At 38.0% G+C, this 12,584-nt stretch overlaps 1 protein-coding gene across 5 annotated transcripts in view; it reads right to left on the reverse strand.

Annotated features, from left to right (window-relative positions):
• KLF12 (KLF transcription factor 12) overlaps window positions 1-12,584 on the reverse strand; it is a 418,145-nt gene that overhangs the window by 59,297 nt on the left and 346,264 nt on the right. For all 5 annotated transcript variants that reach the window (XM_044779861.2, XM_044779864.2, XM_070519950.1 and 2 more), the window contains one exon: window positions 10,250-10,312. In XM_044779861.2, coding sequence (XP_044635796.1) covers window positions 10,250-10,312 — 63 coding nt within the window. The remainder of the gene's footprint in view (window positions 1-10,249; window positions 10,313-12,584) is intronic.

Below are 12,584 nucleotides of genomic sequence, written 5' to 3' on the forward strand. Positions count from 1 at the left end.
CACCAAGGCAGAGAAGAGACTTGGCTAATGCATTCTAAGGAGGCAGTAGGGTTTAAAATAAACAAGGAACTCTCTGATTGCTTTCCTCATTTTCTGAAAGTTATTGCTGAAACCTTCTGGTATTTTTTGAAGCCCTTTACCCCCTGATGACCATTACCATCATCAACAACATTCAGTCAAATCTTTCATTCAGGGGACGGGAGAGGGACAGACATGTAAACTCACACACATATTCTCTTCATGTTTTCTCACCATTCCAGGCCAGTATGTTTTGCTTTAGTGTTCCAGGAGGCACCCTTCACAGTCTCCAATGTGAATAGTGCCCCCTGGGGTTGTGCAATATGGCAGTCCTGAAAAGAGAATCACAAGCCAAATGTGGCAGCACCACCTTTCTGGCTGTCTAGGTTTCTTTAGGAGGGAGGCTTTTCCATTAAAAATGTCCTGACAAGACAATTAAAAAAACTGTCATTGCTATGTACAGTCAGTTCCTAATAACCAAAACAAAAATGGGCCAAAGTGCATATTATTCTTGCGGCTGGGGCTGCACTGGTTTTAGGTTTTAGCATAGCTTGGGCGACTCAGGGTCCCTTTCTCTTAACGGTATTCCCAGGACTCTCTGCTCTCATATCAAAGGTTTCCCTCCTACCTGAACTATCCTGAGAGAAAGGAGAGCATGAGCCCCACATTTCAATGAGAATGGAGCCTTCAAGGAGCTCCTGAGGTAATATCTGTGAGATGGTGTGGATTATGGAAAAGACATTCTCTGTTAGCCAGGATAATAATGACTCTTTCAAATAATTTAGATTGTATTGTACCGAAGGAAGACTTCCAATGACTTCACAAGCTTTTATGATCAATAACAAGGCTACTGTTGGGGAAAAAAAAAAAGCACTAGGGTAAAATTTCATAGGAAACACTGGCACACTATCAATGGGGAAGGGGATAGAATGAGTCTAGTGCCACTTAGAGGTAGAGACTGAGTTGACTGGCTGCATTTCAGTGCTATGATGATATGACATCAGTGTCTACAAGATCATTTCATGAGTGCTCACAGTCCATGCTAAATTTATCAACTTTTACCTCTAGGTGGCAGCAACTTTCTTCTGTTCTCAAAAGGGTTGCCTTTGGCCTTTGTTTCCTACCTCCAATCTAATTCCATACTTCCTTCTCTTTCTCAAATAAATACTTCACAGCCTGTAAAGTTTGGGGAAGATTACTGTAAGGCACTTTCACTGTAAGAAATCAGTCCATTCTTGCGGTTAAGCTACAGGGTTCTTTAACGAGCACAAAATAATTCAGGGCTAAAGTGAAAAATAACAGAAAGCTATTTTTCTTTCTTTCTCCATACCTATCACTTGCAAGCTCTAAGGAAAGCAAGATGTCTTTTTCATTACAGTCCTCTGAGGAAAAAAGGTAATGAGTAGAGAAATGGGAAAATAGATGGAACTGGAGAGATTTCTAGCTTACAATAACATTAATCCTATGGGTGATTTAAATCATTGCTTTCCAAAAGATGTAACCCGATATGTCCATTTATGAAGGCATTCCAAATATAGGAAGGAAGAGAAGATTTAGTCATCATACAAAATTGGTAACATACGGAGAGTTACCCTTCTGTTTATTTGGCCTTCACAGAAACCGAAGTAAACTGGTTCCATCTATATTCTAAAAAGCTATCATTTCTCACTAGATGTAACATGCGCCCTTTCTGAAGCACCTATTTACCTAATGTATTGAACCAGAGTCCTACCTACATTATTCACCTCCTCAGGATTCTAAATTGTTAGCGTTAAGGACTCAAGAGAGGTGAAGTAAATTATGGATTCATTTGAGGCTACAACAAATGCTAGGTGTGTCAAAGGATCACTCAGGTGGTAGCAAAAAGATTCCTTTTATGTAAAGTCAACATTTGATTACGGGCTAATACCTAAGGTTTATGAAGTACTTTCTTTCAAGGTGATGCTATGAAGTGTATTATCTCTTTTGCACTTTTCACAAGACCTAATTTGAATGCTTTGGGTCAGACACCATTCGTTCACTCATTTAATAGAAATACTGACGTGTAGGAAGCATGAAGACTAATTTAGCATAAGTGACAAATTTATACCAGAACCCAAGCTTGTTGACTCTAGTTTTATTTATTTCATAGGCGGTTCCTCTGTTTTTGACTATTTTATGTATCTTATCACAATGCGTATTTGGTTTTAAAGGCTGCATTTTTAAATATGGGACTCAAAGCAGGATTTCTGGGAAAATGGTTTGAGGGGATTAGAATCAAAAACTCTAAGTTTCAAGAAGAATGGAGTCTATTTTGATTAAACATTGTTCTTATGCTTTGGCAATTCAATAATCAAGAATAAGACCTGATAGAAGCCACTTATTTTAGTTACTAATTCTACAGTACCTTCATTTCATCATCCAAAATACAAGAAAAGATGGCCTCCAAGGAATAACATTAAAGTTCATTAACTACCTTTAATGACAGCTTCTAGTTCACTGAATAGTAGGGTGAGTGATGGGGCTAGTTTATGAAGCATAGTCTTTCCCATCACTGTTGGGTACCAGCACCTCATCTTCCCGTAGGAAACTCCTCATTACATGTGGTCTTAGTGGGATTGTTAACCAAGGCACCCTCCCTCTCTTGGCCAAGGCAGGACACGTGAGCCAGGGTGGGGCCAATCAGACTTTGGCTTCCTCAATAGATATTTTGAGAGATGATTTCAAGGAGCTGGAGCTGACGCTCTAGGGATGAACCTGCTTATTAAATCCTGCTCCCAGGATTCTGGGTATGTCCTGCTTCCTGTGTTTCCTGAAGCCCAGCTCCTGTTTTCCCTTCGACTCCATAACCCACCTCGGGTCCTTCTATCAAATTACCTTTTGCTTAAGTTGGCCAGACTCAGTTAGTTTCCATTACTTCCACAAAAGAACCTCACCTGATAAAGGAGACTAAACTGAATGAAAATTTAGATAGAATACAAGCAGACAGTGGATTCCAGTAGGATCCTCAGTTCTCCAGCTACTTATTAGCTGTGGGCTTATGCAGAATTGCTGTGACTAAAACCTGTGTGATATTGGGTGGGTTTTAATCTACTGTTCTCTCCAAATTGATTAAAAAATATATTAATTATGAGGACATTGATTCTACCTTAGGTAATCTAGGGCTATATTAAGAAATGTAACAAATACCCAATTTTAAGGAAATTACTAAGAAACTTTATGAACATCTAGTGGTCAGTTGAGAAAAATTATAGTGAGATGAGAACATACATAATTTGAAAATTGCTAGTTCACTATCCATGTGTATACAGAGAAATCTCCATTGCTAGAAAGATGACACTGCAAATATGACTGACAGATGAAAACCAAAACAAAACTGCTGGTATACACCCATCATTCTCAGAGGGGAATCCCTTAAAGATTGATTATCTTGAGCAGCATTTCCAGGATATTCAAGAACACATTAGGATTTCTGATTGGCTCCCAATATTAGCCATTATTCTTTCAAATATATATTTAGAAGACAGTTATAATCAGCTAATATTTTAGCCCAAATATATACACTGAAAAATATTATGAAAGACATAAAAAATGCAGCCTCTCTAGCTATATATAAAATAAGATCTTCATTTTAATTTGATATGTTAATTATAACATGGTTCATACTGATGCTATCATAGATAGATTTTTTTTTTTCAAATTGGGACACATTTTTTTTTCTGCATTATTCACTGACCCCCACATCCTCTTGTTCTTCATGTTTTAGTACAGCATGACCATTATTTTAAAGTTCTACATCTGAACAAGTTTAACGGGGGGATTGTGCTGGAGAATAATGCACACTGCACAATTTAAAGCTCTAGATAAAAAGCTGTAGTTTAAGTAGCTTTCCCAGAGTAAATCATGATTTGCGATTATACAATTTTAAAATATCCTTAAGTGTATAAAACCAACCTAAAAAAATGACAGTTACATGAAAAATATGCTACAAATCCCAGAATTATGAACAATTCCTTTTGTTATTTCTTTTTCTCCTCCCTAGTTTAGATTTAATTTGCTCTTCTTTTTCTGGTTTCCTAAGGTGGAAACTTAGATTATCCATCTGAGATCTTTCTTCTTTTCTAAAAATGCATTTGATGCTATAAATTTCGTTTGCTGCAGTGCTTTTGATGCATCTCACAAATTTTCATAAGCTATGTTCTCATTTTTAGTTAAAAATACTTTTTAGAGGCCAGCCCAGTGGCGTACAGGTTAAGTTCACGTGCTCTGCTTCAGCGGTCCAGGGTTTGCCGGTTTGGATCCCGGATGCAGACATGGCACTGCTCATCAAGCCATGCTGTGGCAGGCATCCCATATATAAAATGGAGGAGGATGGGCACGGATGTTAGTTCACGGTCAATCTTCCTCAGCAAAAAGAGGAAAATTGGTGGTGGATGTTAGCTCAGGGCTAATCTTCCTCAAAAGAAACCCCAATATATATATATATACATACATATGTTTAAATTTCTCCTTTGACCCATGCTTTATTTAGAAGCATGTTGTTCAGTGTCCACATATTTTTAGATTTCCCAAACAAGTCCTTTTGAATATTGAACTAATATCTCTCAGTTATGCTAAAATCAGTTAATATAACAGAGATGTTTTATTACAAGATAGTACCACATCTAACTACAGTGCTGAGAAGACGCCAGGAATCAACAGAGAGTATACTGACACGCCCTATTATAGGTTCTTATATCAGGTTTTCAGCCAGATACTAATATGATTCTGAGCAGCAGGTTGGTAAAAAGAAGACTCATGGACTTTTAATAGAAAAATGTCTCAGAAGTGGTGATCTTTATGGCTCAGTATGATCTTAGAGCGCTAATTCTCCTATAATTAAGAAAATAATTACAGAAAATAACCTACTTTAATTTTTTCCCCCAAATCATCTTTATCATGACTGAAGCAACACTAGACACAAAAATCAGTTGATATAAATGGAATGTGAAACACTTTGATCATGAGGTTTCGTGCTGAAATTCTAGGTAATAGAATTTAGGCGAATTAGACCACAGGCCTTTAATAAGGTCAATCTAAGAGATAGTACACAAGTTTAAAGCATACATAATCATCACCAAGCTAAATCTGAGGAGGTGGTGGAAGTAATTAAAGAATTTAATAGCCAATACTGGATTATAACATAAAAAAAGACATGAATTTGGAGGGATTTAATATGTAGCAATACCCTGGGGGTACTTCTTTTCATTGTAATTCAGAGAAACTGCAAACTGGCTCATGATTACACGAACTGCATCCCATTTTCCAAATCTGTTATCAAACATTGGAGAGAACATGCTTTCAAACCAAATCTAAAGGCAACCTGCTGTTACTTATTTGCCAACACATATGGATTAAAAAAACCACGAAGGCTAGGCAGACATTCTGGGAACCGGAACTTTCACATATTCAAGTCCATACACGTTGTCATAATTTTTGCTCTGTAAGTCAAAAAGCAAGGCAGTAGAATGGTCTGGTAATTAAAACAACATAATCAATATTATCTATAAATAATGAGCACGCAAGGATCTGCAAGATGATGAGTAAACATTCTGGCAGGGAGCAGCCGCCACATACTGGAGTGGGCAGCAATGTCTTCCTTAAGCCTCTCCTATTTCTCCTCTTTCTCCGCCCATCAATATCATGGGGATTTCCCAGAAAAAGCCTTCTGCTTAGCTCGTAATGAATTAAGCATCCATCTTACTTAATCCTTAGCATTTCTCTTGCTCCACCCACAGGTAGCCAACTGCTACACAGGGAAAGATGACTGGACAGGTGTGCAGAGATCTGGGTTTATGTCTACATCTGACACGTTACATTTTTGTCTTTGGGCCTTATTTCTACATTTGGTAAGTGAGGAGTTGAACTGAACTTGATGATGTTTACCTTTCCTTTACAGCTCTGAAACTGATAACCACTACATTTGGAAACGCTCTGGCCCTCCTTAAGGGGCTAGCTCTACTCCAGCTCTCTGAGAGGTTTCCAACATCAGCAACCTGAGTGCCTTCCTCTAATAACGCAAAAGGTGTAAACAAGAAGGAATGTTCTTATTTTTATGACAAAAATCCAGACTAGTTACATCCTTCAGAAAGATTCTATGAAGTCAAGTCTAACATTTGCAACTGTATACATACAAATATTTAGGTTCACTGTAGCACTATATATCCAACAATATAACATCAAAGTGTAAAAAGGCTCTTGCTGCCCTCCACAAAAATAGATGACACAGAACTTTTTCACATCCAAATGTGAAATGTGATTCACACCCAGAATGTGTCATAATTTGCATAAATACTCTGTTAAAACTAGAGCCTCTTTGTGTACATAGCTACATAACATCTCGGGGATGCTGGTAAGAAATAAATTATAATTGAGACTGGTAATGGCAGCATCCAATGGGTTAGAGAAAATTACTTCTATTTTCCTGATGACAATTCCTATTAATAATACTTTATTTTCTGTGTCATTATATAAGTAACCCAGAAAGTCATCCACTACTGATCTCACATAATAGCCCTTGAGAGATGTTTTGGGTGCACATCACAACCACTACTACCACCATCATCAAACAATGGGATATGCCCAAATCCTTGAAAACTTTAGGAATGGAACAGCGTGGAGGGAGAAGCAAAGAGGAGAGAAGAAAAGGTGAAAAGCTAAAAATGAGCATATACTAATGAGTCTGTCTTTGGCATGCTCACACTGATCCCAGAAATTTTTGGAGCCTTAAGTCAACTTCAGTGTTCAGTTCAGAGATATTCCCCACCAAGCCCGTCCCTGTCCTGCTCCAACCTACACATACACACCAAACACAGGTTCCAGATTTCTATTATCTCTTTGGTGATAAAACAGCTGAAGGATGACTTGGAAACAGCCACTCTCTGGGTTTGATATCAGAATAAAATAGCTTCATGCAAAAAGATCTGCAAGGAACAAAAGTCTATCTGCACATTCAACTCTCTAATAAGGTTTGTCCCATTTTCCACATTTGCCCAAAATGGAGTAAAATATTTTTTGTTGGCATTATCATACACAAGAAAGAGTGGCAAATATTCTAAAACAGGTTTATATAGTTATTGGACAAGGGAGGGTATGATCACCTTTACTGAAGGCCAATGATGAAGGAAAATGGAGAGATGTGACAAATGAAATAGAGAATGAAGTTCACACGCTGAAGTTCAAAGGCTTCATCAATCCTCAAATCAATAAATATTACTATAGTGGAGTGGCAATGAGGGGAGGGCCATTCTGACGGACAGAGTTTATGTCTGGCCTGGATTGCTACCTTTGATTAACTAAATATTAAATGAGTCATACAATGACCTCATGTTCTTTACTGGAGTGCTAATATATCCTGCAAGAAGTTCCTATTACCATTCTTTAATCCCTGGGAATTACCATATAATTATAGCAAACCTGGGTCCATCCTAACATCTGTCACTGGACCCCTGATATCCTGGTGCTTTCATCTCCTTCCTGGATTTGTACATCTGTTACCACACTTTCTTTCCATCCCAGCAGGTTTGTTTGTCTTGAACAGACATTCTTTTCCACACATTTCTTCAACTCCAGAGGAAACGCTCCCACAGGAATGAGGCCAGTGGATGCGGCCTCTCATATTAACATTATGCAAAGAAAAACACTACTTAAAATTTTAAACCATCTTTACTCAGTAATAAACACTGGTTTGATAGCTCAACCACAGCCATTGACACTTACAACCTACCAATTGTTATGCATTCCTTGTGCATGACTTATAACTTCAAGGCTTTTTATCTTTTACTGAGGTTTAATTGCTTATTTGATGAACAATATTTTTTAAGTGAATGGAGCATTTGCTAACCCAACTTCACAAAATCATCCAACATCACTCACGTGTAGTGTTTGCAGATCTACCTCAAGCCTGAGCCAAACGAGCATTGAATTTGACATCTAATTCTATAAACTATCCCAAACTTCTATTTTGGGGAGAGCGACTATCACTTTCCCTTCATCTCCATTGCTAGCATGAGTATTGAAACTTTCTGGATTTTCAGAGCCAATATTTCATAAAGAAATAGCAAGTGTTTATCACTTAATAGATGTAGATGCTGAGTGAGTCACTGGGCTTCTTCCTAGCCAGGAGATTTATTCCATCTACCAGCCTCACAGTATCTACCTAAGGAAAATTCAAGGTAGTATATGTATAATAGTAATTTTAACTAATTCATGACCAAACAAAGCACACGTATTAAATCCATGTATGTTCTTACGGTGGTTAATTTAGAAATGTCTCTAGGTCCTTGTGTATGTGTTTCAATCTATAAAGGAGGCACTATCTCAAGCTCTCTGTTTTCCTACTAATTCTGGGTCTTTATTCAAAAACCTTCTCGAGGATGGGTTTTCTGGAAGTCCCTTCTTCTTTTATAATTTCCTCCTTCTCTACTAGGCACTCTCAAATTGGTCTTAAACAGAGTTGATAACATGTATCTCTGAACATTACACTTTAAATATATCTCCTTAGAGCATTATCCACATTTTATTATATATGTTGTCTGTGTGATATCATATAACATTGTATATTATATATGTGTGACAACACACACACACTCTTCCCCTATAAGACATTGAGCCCCGTGAGGATAGAAACCACGTTTTATTTATCTTTCTAATCTAGTGCTTTTCACAGTGCCAGGGACTGTAAATAAATGTTGCTGAATTGTAAAAGTCAAATTTTCTCAAAGCTAGCAGTAAAAATCCTTTTTGTTTTTCATGGATTACTTCACTGGAGATAAAAGTAGTTTAAACTTACTAACCAAATAATGTGCTATGAATTATGTAGGAACAAGTTATGGTATTGCAATACTGCAGAAAGGAAAAGGGAAGGAAAGAAAATTTGTTATTTAGTCAGTGTTCCACATTTAGTTACCGAGAAATAAGCTGTAGAAACTGGATCTCATAACTGACAATGTGGTACTCTATCCATTAGCTTAAGTTGCTCGCTTGAGCATCTCATATTCTCTATATGGAACAAGGTTTCTTTAGTACAATATGTCTTTTCGTGAGAAGAAACATCAATTCCATGCAGTCAAGAAAGGACCTGATTTCTCCCTTTCCTTTTGTGTAATGGCCATGAGCATGATCATTCTCTAAGCTTTCCAGGTTTAACGGGGGACAATACGCTTTAGTGGCTGTGAGAAACCATGAAGGATGCCCCAGCTTTCAGAGAGTGTGTAAGCAAATGGCTGTATCCTCTGTGCTCCATTTCCCCCTCTGTGAAAAAGAAAAGCATAATATTTAACAACATCACCAAGCTATTGTGAGGGTTAATTAGATTTAATGGGGGAAGGGAGGTGAGCTGATTAGGCACTATTCAAAGTCAAAGAATCATTATTTTGTGTCTAAAAATAATCCTGATTTAGGAGTAAAATTAATTTAGGAGCTCCATCTTTGGTAATCATCTTCCCATACTTTAAAAAAAGCCATAGTTTTTAATCAAAATCCAATTTTAAGCACAACCCAATGAAGTAAAAATGGAGTTCTGTAAATTTCCATTCACCTTTGAAGAAATACAGTATACAGTTCAATTTTGTCTTTTTCTTCTCTTCCCTTCTTTTGAAGATATATTACATGTAGAAAAGTTAATTTTGTTGATAGAGTAATGTAATCAAATATGGATTTTAACCCTACATTAATTTTTTTTTTGTTTCACATGAAAGATTTGTGAAACACCTTCAATTGCTTCTTTAAGGAATCAACAATCAATGTTTTGTGGTTGAAATAACTTTTCAGGTCATTTCTGGTAAGTTCCATCCATATTTTTGTTCAAGAACTAGTTAGTGAAAGATCTTTGTATTCCCTAAATTTAAAAAAAAAAAAAAAATCCCTGGATATTTAAGGCTCAAGTCAGAAAAAAATAATACTAAATACTAATCACCAAAATTAACAAAATAGATTAACTAACTACGAAAATCTTCTTGAGAAGTGGAAGTTGGTACTTGAGAAAAATCTGAGTGGTCACCCATATCTCACTAAAAAGCTTACAGTATCTTCGAAAAAAGGGAACTCTATCATGTTTGTTTAGAACTTTCTGAAGGAAAGGGACACTACACAGCTCAGTTAGTGGAAAAGTATTCTCTATGGAGCAGTGGGAAGAGTCCTCTTTTGTTTGAACACAGCCCTATTCAAATTTCTCGTAAGACATAAATTCTCTTAACTTAGACTGTATACTCACCAAGCAAACTTCTGATTATTCATTCGATTTCCCCGGACCCTTGACACTGGGGACGGATGTACCCTGTAGGCAGATGAGAGTAATCCAGTCACTGAAAGAGCATATTCACAATTATAAATGAGCAAACAAAAAGGGATCTGGTTTATAAATAACCTCTTTTAGATTTGCCTAATATAAAATCCCCCAGGTTTGATCACATCTTAGTAAATGGATGCAATTAGATTTCTTTGCCTGCAAACCTGCTCTCTCTCTTTCCTTCTTTACTACGTCTAACACAACAAGGGTTTATCATAATGTTCACTGTGAAGACCCCAAAAGCAGGACTGCCAGTTTTAATTGACTGATTCATTCTTTCAGTTCAACAAAAAGTTACTCAATACCTAATCCTCGCCAGGCGTAGGAGTGGCTAAAAGTAATGTAAGCTATGATGCTAACCTTCGAAGGGTTCTTTCTGGTATGTGTTCCCAGAGAGGGGGCACAAAGAAACAGTCTTAGTACACACCCTTCAATTTCTAGATTTAAAACCCTAAAAAGCAAGATAAGGGGCCAGCCCAGTGGCACAACAGTTAAGTTCCCACTTTCCACTTGGGTGGCCTGGGGTTTGCCAGGTCAGATCCCAGGTGTGGACCTATGCACTGCTTGTCAAGCCATGCTGTGGCAGGCATCCCACATATAAAGTAGAGGAAGATGGGCACAGATGTTAGCTCAGGGCCAGTTTTCCTCAGCAAAAAAGAGGAGGATTGGTGGCAGACACTAGCTCAGGGCTAATCTTCCTCAAAAAAAAGCAAGATAAAATTCATCAGGATATGCTACTCCAAAATATACTACTTTGGCATAAGGATTATTTTGAGCTGAAGGCAACTGAGTAGATATAGGAGGAGCTCTCTACCCTCACGTTATATGCCTAAAAGCAGGACATAAATTTCCCTTTTGTAAAGGAAATTTTCATTTGTAAAGGTGTCCCCCTCTCCCATACTAGGAAGAGGAGTACAATGCACAACTCCTATCACCAGAGATGGCACCAAGACGTGTCTGCATAAATAGCCCTTAATTACGATTAGTTTCCCCCATACATTTTTAGTCACCTTCCTGCAATCTACCTCCCTAGAAGGCCACATTCCCTTCTCTTTTGACTACTCACTTCTCCACAATTTATTACCCTTTGTTAAAATGGTATATAAGCCCCAAATTCTAACCACCCCTTTGAGTTACTCATCACTGAGTACTCCCACATGTGGGCATGTTACATGAATAAACTGTTTTTTCTTCCCTCTTGTTGATCTGTCTTTCGTCAGTATAATTTGCAGGCCCCCAGACAATGAACCTGAGAGTTCATTAATAATAATGAACTACAATAATCTCCTCTATAATCCAAATGTCCAGGAAAAGAATCCGTGGGGATGGGGGAAGAAAGAAGGATGAAGAGGTATTTCTAGGAGAAAAGTCTTCTAAAGTGATGCTCTATAGCTGGAAGAGGAAGGCAAAGTCAATTCAAAACTTTAGCCACATAGTGGAGAAGTGAAGACTATATTGTTTTATAAGCTTCCAGGGTTGGACTCATCCACTGGAAATAGTTTAAGCTTCCAGGAACTGCTGATATCTTCCAATCAGGAGCTAGCTGCTGAGCCTCCAACCCTTTGTGGGTCATTAACTGGCGACACAATATGCCCTACTTCCTACTTCCTTGTGGCCAACTTCCTGCTTTGTTCTATCTTTACTGAGATTTGTGAGACCTAGGCAGTCTTTAAGTTTGTGTTATCTTTCTTGCTATGTCTCAGACATTTCTCTTATTTACAAGACAAGAAGGAAAGAACACAGGGATTTTAAACTGGTCTTAAAGTCCAGTTAGAACCAATAGTTCTAAGGTTCATTAGAACCCCAGCTCCCCACAGTTGTTTAGCAAGTGAAAATCTTTACCAAACAGATAATATACCTCTAGCCCCTCGGTAGGGCCAACTGCAATCTTCCTGTAAATTCAGAGCCAGATGCACTTTGCACTCAGAAGGCTTATTTCTTCCAACATCCCTTATTAACATTCTTTTCCTCACAGCGCTTCTCAATGGCTGCTGCAGCTGAGCTGCTCAGTACAGATTTTCCGCTTGGCATGGGGGAGGGGGTGTTAATTATGCAGAAAGATGGAGAGAGGCCAGACAGCCCCTCTGGTGAACTGTCTCATTCAAGCACGGCCCACTTCCTGCTGTTTTGCAGCTACAAGGATCACCTGTTGGTCTTGGCATCCATCCAAAGTGAGGCCTAGCGGAAATGACAGACTCGGCTAGCAATGAAAGCCAGCTCATATTCCAGAACCCCAAAATGGGAAGAGAGAGAAAAAAAC

Source organism: Equus asinus, chromosome 11 (assembly GCF_041296235.1).
Source record: "Equus asinus isolate D_3611 breed Donkey chromosome 11, EquAss-T2T_v2, whole genome shotgun sequence".
Lineage (NCBI taxonomy): Eukaryota > Metazoa > Chordata > Mammalia > Perissodactyla > Equidae > Equus > Equus asinus.